Genomic DNA, 11,049 nt, shown 5'->3' with positions numbered 1-11,049 from the left:
TCACGTGGCAGTCTTGATTTTTATTACAGAAAGAGAATAAATACTCAGAACAGCTTCACAACATTACTTGGAGATTTCAGAATGATCAGAAAACCTATTCAATGTCATCAGATTGTTGCAGGGGATTTTTAAAAAATTGTTTTAGTTGCACCCTTTCTTTAAACAAAATCATTTGCAGAAGACTGACTTACAAAATGAGTAAAAACCAAGCTAGTTCGGTTGAACTGGACTTGGGGTGGGTGCTGTGGACACCCACCTGCTCCGTCACCTCCTCTCTCTGCAGGTCTTTCTCGGGTTCAGTAGTGAAACCTCTGGGCTCTGTAGCAGCATTTTTTTTTTTTTTTTTTGACAAACATTGGGTTCTAGGGACTCTTTCTGGCTCCTCCTGGAGTGGAATTTTTTTTCCTTGTGTTTGGAACACTTGGTGCCTAACTTGTAATCTAAGTAGGTGACATCTTTTAACATCAGTTTTACTGCTTTAAGTGCTGGTCAGGCACTTGTTTTTCAAAGATAGTCTCCTATTATTTGAAGAACATTTTACTTTTAAGATTTAAAATACACAAAATTCAGGTTTTATTCATTTTAGAAGAGAAAGGCCAAACACACGTCTTCTCATACAACTATAGAAACATGCTATTGTGACAAATTAAAATCCAAATCACAACACAGGAATAGAACACTATTAGTATTTGCAGACAATATTTAGGAATATTGTCAATGTTTTCCTGCTTTTTAAAAAACCTGTTTTGCATATAAGGAAATGGCTTGGAATGTTCTATGCTGCAAGAATATTTTGAGTCCTACATGTGAAAATATTTTTTTGCTACACATATAGTCTTTATTCCCATCACAGTGAAGAAAATTCAGTCAATAATAGGGTTTTCTAGAGGCCATGCCACTTTTAAGTAGCTTAATGTATATAGGCGAAGGATTGGGGCTTTAACATTTCTTTCTGTGGTATTTTATAGTATCTGAGCTATTTATCTGAGCTTTTTAAAAAAGCGTCCACTAGATGCTGTGTGGCTTTAACTGGGTCTGGGCTGAAGAACTACCAGAAGCTTTGGTGGGTCTACCCTGCTCTGTCTCTGGCTGTCCGGGGTGTCAGGCTGCACTGGGGGTTGGGGGGTGGTGTGGAGTGCAAGGACGGAGTGATGACCAGAAGCACCGAATACTAGAAGACAAGTTTGTAAAATGCAGTCATTTTGGATGGTCCTTGAGAGGTCCGCGGATGGTGCTTGTGTCCCACGGATGCAGGTGCTGCTCCTCTCTGACACTCCCCTCAGGCCTCCCGGCAATAGGACCGATCTAGCTGAGGATGCTGGCGCTGGGCCGAGGCCTGAGGTTGCAGGCCTCGAACAGTGGCTTATTCTAATTCTAAATTCTTAAACCAGCCTCCTAGCTTTTCCTCTTGAGCGGCTAAATTTGTAGTTAGAAGCTTGTCAAATCCTACATTCTTTTCATCAGGCTGAAACTGGAGCTTTATGTATTGCTGGTGTGTAATGAGAGTGAGCTCACGGCTTGGCAGCAGCACGGTCGCTGTGTGACTTCTGACATCACTGGTAACACTGGAATGGAGGCGAGACGGTTTAGAGCGCTCGGGAGGTGGGCCGGGAAGACGCGGAGCCTTCACGACTTTACCGCCCCGTGTTTCCCCCGCCGATCTCCCGGACGGGCGCTTGCCCTTTCTCCCCCCTTCCCTCTGAGTGGAGATGCGCTTGGCCGTGGCTGCGCTCAAACCACGGGAGGGGCCCTTTCCTTCCCGTAAGGTTCGGTGACTGCCTCCGTAAGAACGGTGGACTTCTGTGCTCGCGCTCGCGTGGCCCTCCAGTTCTGAGACCGCTGTTGGGCCTCACGTCTCCCTAATTCTTCGGACGGAGCTGGACTCCGCTCCCTGGGCTCCCTCGGCTCCGGCGGCGCCAAGACTGGCGTGTCTCCTTTCGGGGGCAGTGGCTGCCCGGGCCTCGCCCGCTCCTGCCCCTGACTCCGCGGAGGAGCCGCAGAGAGCGGGTTCTTCCCCCGGGAGGCTCTGGAAATGGGACTCGCAGGTGGGAGGACCCACCGGAACACACGATGGAGGGCAAAGGGGAATGGAAAGGATTCACACGCGTGCCTCGTGGAAGGAACGTTTCGTTTCTGATTGGTGTCGCCTTAAAAGCAGTGCCCCTGCCTTCAGAAATCACTTCCTGGCCGTGCTCTCCTCTCGGCCGGCCGCCCGGAGAGCCGCGGTCCCACCTACTGGGGCCGCCTATTTGTCTCTGCAACACGAGGGAGCCTCTGTGCCCGTGCTGCGTTGTGCCTGGTTGACGGACTGATGCGACTTGCTTGTTGCCCAGACTTCTAATCGTCTCCAACCAAACCCCAAATGCTGCCTTCTCTTAGAGTCCAAATATTAGACCGAATCTCTGAATTTTATCAGGGGCCGTGTGGGAGTCGGGACAGCTTTTGACGCCGGTCAGTCCAGTGAGTCCCCGCCCAGCACGCTCTCCAGGCACATCCAGAAACGTGTGGGACAAGCAAAGTGCACATGGGTCCTGACCTGCTCCTCCACCTGGCTCGGTCCCTGCCGCACCTGCCAGCTCACCTGACCGGCCTAACCTGGGACTCGGCCCTGTCCTTTCAGCAGCGCTAAGCGCATGAAGCAGAACAAGCCCTGACCCATTAGGTGAAGTGGAATAGAGCCCGAGCCATCCGCTCCCGGCGCCGGGACAGGAGGCTCCGGGGGCCACAGTGACCATGCGGCTCTGCGCTGTGGTGCGTGGTCTGCGTGGGGCTCCACGGCCCTGCTCTCTGCTCTGCGAGCCTCATCTGACCGACGCTGAAGTTGGCACCTGGTCCCTTTGGCTCCCGCCCTGGTGGCCCCGGGCTGTGTGATCCCTGATCCGGCTCGCTCCTATTCCTTCCCAGGCTCCCTGGGGAATCTGAGCCCTCTCTCTGAGGCTAGAAAACTGCCACAGATTTTCTTCAGCTTCCTAATACGTCAGTGCGACTCTTCCTCACACTGAGATTCCTTTAAAGACCGCCCTTTTCTCCAATCTGAACACTTTATGTACATTTGACTAGTCTCCTAGTTTCCTAAAGCATGTCCTAAATGCCGGGGTGCCAAGCAGTGTGCCCGGTGCCTGGCTCATGAGGCTCCTTCAGCTGCAAATGCCGGAGAACCTCCGGAGGGGGCTCCTGGGTCTTGCCACGGTATGTGCGACCTTGTGGGTGAGGCCCGTCCTCCCTGCCTCCTCAGAGGCACTGAACATTCGGAGGGAGAACAGTAATGATGAAGAGAACACAGAGGTGATGGAAGAGGGAGGACATGCCGACTGAGTGTCCCTGGAAAGCTGACTTCACAACCTAGATAACACGGTGCCATCCTACCACGGTGACAGGAGGGAGACCAGACCAAGAGTCTCCCCTGTGCTGGTGGCAGTGTCCCTGCGACTATGTCCTTAAACCCCCATTCACTGTGCTCCACGTTCACACAAACCAAATGGATCCTGCTGCTGTTTCAGCCTCCGCAGGTCAGCCTGGAGGGAAAGTGCTAGTCTGGCTTTGGGTTGAAGTTGTGACATAAAGCGAAACACAACAAACATCCTTTCAGAATCTCCCCAGAGTGACTCCCATCCTCACTTCGTTTTGCCCTTTCCCACTCAAAACTGTCACAGCGATTGAAGGTGGAATGTGTGGAAGGAATGGGAGCTAGCCGACGCCAGAGGGGATCTGTGCCCTCCCGAGGCCATCCATCGTTGGTCTCTACCCCCATACACACACCAGTGGGAAAATGTGCTCCCATGGGCCAGTTACAGTGTCACATCATGGATCACGGGTACGTGGTCATAAAATCCGGATGCCCGGCCTGATAGAAGTGTGTGCTATTGTAGCTGGAGTATCTGGGAGAGAGCGCATGAATATTGAGATGTTTTTAGGGACAAGGGACAGATTACAGGAAGGGGAAAATTCAAGCCATGCAGTCACTGTTTACGGAGCTGCAGGGTTTGCTCACCAGAGGACTGGGTCCCTGGCCTCTCCACCAGCTTGGCTCAGGGCTGCTGCTCTAACCTCAGCATAAATGCCAAATACTTGGGGAGACAGACAATCGTAAGGTCTGGGCCTTATGATGAGAAATCCTGACTCCCTGGGTCTGAAATGAAGCTAGCTGTGCCCACACTTTGAGAAACTGTGCAGCCCATGACCACCCTGCGCTGTGTCTTGAGCTGCATCTTATCACTAAGCGAGAATCAAGTGAGACTGACTTTTTCTGACCCTACCCTCCAGCGTGGAAGAGGGATGATTGCCTCGGGTGGTCTCTGTGTTCTTGATTCCCCAGGACATGCAGGCTGCCTGGTGTTGCCCTGTCCTACCAGCTTCCTCTCACTCCTCTATTAGAATGTAGCTCCAGGCCAAGGACATGTTTCTCGTGAGCATCCTCTCCTCTGTCAACAGGGAGGGGAGGACATGTCTTAAGTAGGAAAGTCGGCTGTACAGGGAGAGCAAGCGGCTATGTTCTAACGTCCTGGACTCTTGGTGAGACCAGGAGGCTGGTTCTGGCACCTACCATGTTTCTAGCACCGGGTGCATGGTGATTCGGGGCAACCCTGCCCCTCATCTGATGTAGGGAAAGGGTCTTGGAAAGGGAGTCACTGAACTTGTTTAGCCAAATAAGTTTGGGTTAACCAGGTGAAAGCTCATTCCTTTACTGCAGGAAGCCCGAGAGACATGTAATGTGTACCTACCAGTCTCAAAACAGGAAATAGAAACAGTGTTTCCTAAACATGTGGGACTAGGGGACCCTCTTCTTAGTGACCTACCCGTGCCTTGCTGTCAACGGTCGGAAATGGCGGCCTAGGAGTTCTCAGCCTGTGCCACTGATCTGCTGACTCTGGTTCCTCCTTTGTCCCTGAGGAGGAGACAGCCTTCCTGACGGGAATGCGGAGAGTTCTTGGGGTGTGTAACACGGGACGGGCGGAGGAGCCCTGACGGACTCCTTCCTCGGGAAGTTGAGGGCATCGTCCTGCGCTGGGAACAAGTGATGCTTCATAAAAGAGCCCGAGGTTGGCTCTTGGTGGTCAAGTCTGGCCGTGGGCGGCCCTTCAAGACTTCCCCTCTTTTTTGCCATGTTCTGAAAGCCCCCGCTGGTCACATGGCATCTGATCTCTTCCCACGGTTCTCAAGAGCCCACTGGTGGCCACAGGTGATGGGCGTTGGCCTGTGGTCTGAGGGGCGAACTGGAGCCTGGATGGAACTAGCACAGGTAGGTGGTAGGTTCCCCTGGCTGGGCTTTTGTCCTTCTGTTTGCAAAACACTGTCAAAAGATTATTGCCTCCCATGTTGCTGAGGTCCCACTACAGCGCCTGCATCTGGAGGGGTGAGGCCAGGCCTGGACAGGCTGTCCCCCAAAGGCAAGCAAAACACTAACAAGAAATGTGAAAAGTAGCCACACACGCACATTTCACTTGGTTATCTGAGGCAGGGGAGCAAGCATCTGGGTGGGAGGGCGATGTGTTGCCATTAGGGCCGGATGTGAGGAACCCAGGGGCCCTCAAAGGCCCACCATGGTTGGATGACGCTGCAACGTCATGGTAAAGGGAGGTGGGAACACGCAGAGATCCTCAGTCCCCGGGTCAGAGGCATTAGAGAGTATTTTCGCAGGCCCTCCATTCTGTTCCCCTCAGGAACCAAGGCTGAGAAGGACCATGAGGCAGAAGGAGAGCGCGCCCGAACTCTCTGCCACCCCAGCCCGGGCAGGTTAGTCAGAGAACAGGCTGGCAAAGGACTTCCTCAGGTTGCGGATGGTCTCGGCCTTGGCCTCATCTTCACTTGCGGTCCCACGCTGGGAGGCGTCGGATGTGCTGAGGCTGTTAGTCAGGGACTGGGATTTGCTGAAACAGAAAGGCAAGGGGGGTTGGGGGGGGCGACAAGGCCTGGGAAAGGGCTGAGGGGCCTTCCTGGGAACGGCAGGGTGAGCCCAGGGAGAAGCCAGGCGTCCCGACGCTCACACACAGTCTTTAACATGTGCAAGGGGGTTATTGGTACCCTCCAGGTTCAGGTGCAGAAATGGGCTCATGCCAAGTAACGGGGGTGCCCAGGGCTGACGTGCTTCCCAGCCACCCAGGCTGCTCAGGCGCAGGCGTTACTGGAGGCCACTCCACCGCTTGCCCGCCTCCCCGCACTGACTTGTATGGCCAGTTGTGAAGGGCTGGACCCCATCCGGGGGTGGCCACCCCTCCTCCACCTCCTGGCTCAGGCCTGAGAATCAGGAGGTGCCACCTGCCCCTCTGGCCTCGGCAAGGGCCTCCTTCCCCTCATCGGGACAAGCGAGGGCAGGTCTAGCCCACCGGCCGGCCATTTCAGGATCCTCAGGGTGCCCGCCTGGTGCCAGGGGACAGGGCTGTGGAGATGAATAGAACTGGGGCCTTGCTCTCAGGAGACTCACACTCCAGTGGAGGTGACAGACCCAGGAAGAGATGCTGTAAAAGCCACACACAGTCCTGCCGTCACCATAAAGGAACCAAGCTCCGCTCCCAGGTGGGGACTGTCTCGTTCCCCTTGCTAATTCTGCACAGGCCTCACCCAGGCCTCGGTGCACACTGGTATGTGATAAATACCTGCTGACTTGAACTGAACCACGTACAACTTTAAAGCAACAAACCTGGAGGTTTCAGCATCACTGGGTTACTACAGGGTCAGTACTTACCGTCCACGGCACTCTGGTATGTGATAAGTACCTGCTGACTTGAACTGAACCACGTACGACTTTAAAGCAACAAACCTGGAGGTTTCAGCGTCATTGGGTTACTACAGGGTCAGTACTTACCGTCCACGGCACTCTGGTATGTGATAAGTACCTGCTGACTTGAACTGAACCACGTACGACTTTAAAGCAACAAACCTGGGGGTTTCAGCGTCATTGGGTTACTACAGGGTCAGTACTTACTGTCCACGATTCCAAAGCCCTCGCCTGTCCTGTGATTGGCTGGGCTGCACCTCTTCACATGTGAGAGGCTGCCTCAGATACTCAGATCTAAGCACTAACTGGGCAGGACCTCACTCTCATCCTCACAGTAACCCTATGGGGTAAGTACTACTGTCCCCATTTTGCATGTGAGGAAGGAGAAGCACAGGCAGGTTGAGTCATGTTTCTGAGGCCACGCAGCTTTAAGCGGGAGAGCTGAGATTTGAAATCAGCTCATCTGACTCTGGAGTCTGCGGTCAACTATGCCGCCACATTGCCTGGAGGCCCACGTGCTAATATCTATATCTATTCAAAATGCATTTCTCCTTTGATCCAACAACACACTTGCTGGCATCTCTGCAGCTGAGCCTGTACATCTGAGAAACAGTGCGTGTGCAAGGTTATTCACTGCAGCCTTCTCTGAAAGAGCAAACCAAATTTCCATTTGTGGTGGAGGAGTTAGATTACAGTACAACTAACTACACGGCGGCGTATGATACAGCTGTGGAAAGGAAAAAAATTTCAGTGAATTGATGGAAGAGCTTTAGGATTTATTGTTAAATGTAAAAAGCAGGAGAAGAGGGTGGATAGTAAGTAAAACCATTTGTAAAAAGTGTGTGTGGGGGGGGAAGGAACCAATACATATTTTTGTATTTGTGCGAGGAGATGTTGGGGAACACCCAGGGACCTAACCGCAGTGGTCACCTCTGGGGAGCAGGGGCCACGAGAGCACCAGTCAGGAACAAAGTGGGAGGAAGGGTTTTCACTGGATAGCTTTGATATGGTTAATATCGTCTAGATCTTTGGGCCATGTGAATGTATCACCCGTCCGAACACATGGTTAGCCCGATCCGTGGACTGGATGCCCTGTGTTCAATCCTAGCTCTTCCGCTCACCAACAGTGGGAACTTTGGACATTTCCTCCTCATTTGTAAAATGTGGATAATAAGAGTTACTAACTCCTAAGCTTGTGAGAATTAAAAAAAAAAAAAAACCCGACTACGTGAAGTGCTTGGCACGTGGTAAGTGGACAAGGGATGCTGGGAGTAAGACTCTGCTTATCAACATTAGTGCTTGGCAGGGAAGGAAGGGAGGGGCTTTCCCAGGAAAACACATCTGGGACCTCTGGGAGCTCGAACCGAGTGATAGGCTTGAGTGGAAAGGGGATGAGCATGTGTGTCGTGATGGGTCGTCCACAAACGTGGCATGACAGGAACAGTCCCTCCCGTCCCTGGGGTCTAGCCTTTTGAACATGGCTTTGCAGGTCCTCCTGCCACAAGTCTTCAACCATGGAAGTTGCTTTGACTAAAAGCATGAGGTGGGATGAAGTGACATTGTGTGGCTTCAAAGCTGGGCCTCAAGAGGCCTTAAAGCTTCCACTTTTGTTCTTTGGGAACAGAATTCTACCCTCTGAGGTAGCGGGGCCCACCCTGCTGGAGCCTGTGGCCCATGGAGAGAGGGGCCCAGCAGACAGCAGATGTGTGTGTAAGGCCCTCTTGGACCATCCAGCCCCAGTGAAGATGCCAGATGACTGCTGCCATATGAATGATCCCAGGAGAGTAGGGTTGCTAGATTTCATAACTAAGAATAGAGGATACCCACTTAAATCTGAATTTCCGATAGAAAAACAAAATACTTTTGGTTTAGCATAAGAATACTTTTTTTAGTATAAGTATATCCCATGCAATGTTTGAGAATATACTTATACTCAAAATTATTCATCACTTCTCTGAAATGCAAATCTAACTGGACATCCTGTATTTTATCTGGCAACTCTACAGGAGGGACTGGCACAAGAATCTCCCAGTTGAGTCAAACTCAGAATAAATGGGTGAACCAAAAACTTACGAACAAAGAAAATGGCTGTTTTCGTAAGCTACTAAGCTACAGGGAGGTTTGTTACGCAGAAAGAGATAGCTGGTGCATGTGTATCTGGAGGATCGTGGGGGGAGCTATGCTCTCCTCGGACCTCCTGGGCCCTGGCGGCCACACCCAAGTCCATCCTTGAGGCCTCCTATCCACTTAAAATGTGGGTGAGGCCTCAGTGGGTCCTCCTTCGTCCTCTGAGTCCTTGCCTTGAGTCTACCAGGCTCTGCCCACACCCCATCTCCACCGTCTACCCTGCCCAACCCCAGAGCACTTACTTGAGATGAGGTTGTGGAGGTGCTGGCTTCTTGGACTCTTCCCCCTGTTGGGAGGCACTGCGGCCTTGAACGGGGGGCCGGGGCTGGGAGGTGAGGAGAGCGCCTGGTTTGGAGGCCTGGTTTGCAGAACTGCCACTGGATGCCCGGGACAGCTGTGGAGAGCCGGGTGATCGCTGCTGCGGAGACCCAGATGGGGGGCTCAGGGGCTGCTGGCCTTGCGGGGAGAGCCTCTGCTGGGATGGGCTTCCAGATCGCGCAGGCTGCGGGGATGGAGTTTGGCGAGGGCCCCCTACAGGGCGAAAAATTATTATGTTCAAGTTTTTCTTAAGATTAACACGGCGGTGCACAAACATATCACGGATGTTCATTACAGTGGTGTTTGTAGCAGTGAAAAGCTGAAAACAGTATAAACGCCCCATCGAGGAAGTGGTCAGCAACACTAAGATCTGTCATAGGATGGAATACGCTGTGGCCACCATCGATGACGGCACAGTAAGTGACGTATAGGACCACTGACAGCACGTGCTGAATGTGCACCGGGAACAGAAAAGGCAGCTTACAAAGGAGCACGTACAGCTTTATTCCATTTTAGCACCTACGTATATAGTCATATAAAAAATAAAGACTGGGAAGTTGTCTACCCAAACCAGTGAGTCTCTAACTTTAATGTGCGCACGAATCACTGGGGATCTTGTCAAAATACAGGTTCTGATCCAGTAGGTCCGGGACAGTGTTGTGGATCAAACTGTGTCCCCTCCACCTCTCACCCCTCCATTCTTATTTTGAAGTCCTCACCCACAAGGTGACTGCATTTGGAGACTGGGCCCTAAAGGAACTAATTATTGTTAAATGATGTCATAGGTAGGGCTCTCATCTAATAGGACGGGCGCCCTTAGAAGAAGAGAGAGACCCCAGGGGCCGCACAGAGGAAGGACCACGTGAGGACCCAGTGAGAAGGTTCTGTCTGCAAGCCATGGAGAGAACTTCCAGCCCTATTGGCACCTTGACCTTGGACTGCCATGACTGAGAGAGGATAAACGTCTTTTGTAGAAGCCACCTCATCTATGGTATTTGCTATGGAGCCCGAGCACATGGCTACTGGCAGGCTCTGGGTTCTGCATCTCCAACAAGCTCCCCGGGGATGTCTCCACTCTCTGCACTTTGAGAAGTGAGCCACAGCTTGATGGTGACCAAAGTGGTGGGGTTAATTCTCTTCCTTTTGCTCATTGATGTTTTCCACATTGAAGATGTATGACTTTTGGGGATCCCTGGGTGGCTCAGCAGTTTAGTGCTTGCCTTCGGTCCAGGGCGTGATCCTGGAGACCCGGGATCGAGTCCCACATCGGACTCCCTGCATGGAGCCTGCTTCTTCCTCTGCCTGTGTGTCTCTGCCTCTCTCTCTCTCAGTCTGTTGTCTCTCATGAATAAATAAATAAAATATTTTTTAAAAAGATGTAGGACTTGAAACAATGGATTATTCCTTACTTTTTGATAGCTCTTTGAACTTTTCTAAGAACTTTCAAAGGCAGTATGTCATTCGATCTAGAGAGAGGCTGGCAGGGAAGATGCCATCCTTCTCGTCACGGAGAGGTGGACACTCAGCCTCCTCAAGGTCTCTCAACTACAAGCGGCAGCCACAGGAAGCTCACAAGGGCCGTGGCTTCTCCCTCCCCCTGCCCGGAGTGTGTAGCATCATGAGCTTGGGGACAGTTTAGCTGCCCCGGGAATGACCTTGAGTGTGACTTCCGCTCACCTGCCCTCCACAGGTCTAACTGAGCACACACTACGTCATCCCTAGCCTAGGGCTGGGCAGCCTGGCAGTAGCACTGTGGTTAGGCATCATCCCCATAAATGTCCCCAATTTTGCAAAGAAGCTGAGTCCCAGACATACTGTGACTTGCTCAAGCTGTCACTTCTAATAAGGGGAAGAGCCAAAATTCAAACCTAGATCTCTTTGACTCAAAA

General features: G+C 52.1%; 1 protein-coding gene across 4 annotated transcripts in view; it reads right to left on the bottom strand.

Annotated features, from left to right (window-relative positions):
• The window catches only part of SYN3 (synapsin III), a 452,196-nt gene continuing 441,147 nt past the window's right edge, over nt 1–11,049 (bottom strand). For all 4 annotated transcript variants that reach the window (XM_072844189.1, XM_072844190.1, XM_072844192.1 and 1 more), the window contains 2 exons: nt 9,085–9,373; nt 1–5,867 (listed from right to left, as the gene is read on the bottom strand). In XM_072844189.1, coding sequence (XP_072700290.1) covers nt 5,735–5,867; nt 9,085–9,373 — 422 coding nt within the window. In that variant the 3' untranslated portion in view covers nt 1–5,734. The remainder of the gene's footprint in view (nt 5,868–9,084; nt 9,374–11,049) is intronic.

This window comes from Canis lupus, chromosome 11, assembly GCF_048164855.1.
Source record: "Canis lupus baileyi chromosome 11, mCanLup2.hap1, whole genome shotgun sequence".
NCBI lineage: Eukaryota > Metazoa > Chordata > Mammalia > Carnivora > Canidae > Canis > Canis lupus.
Note: the sequence above shows the minus strand (reverse complement) of the source record. Positions and strands in the feature narration are given on the sequence as shown.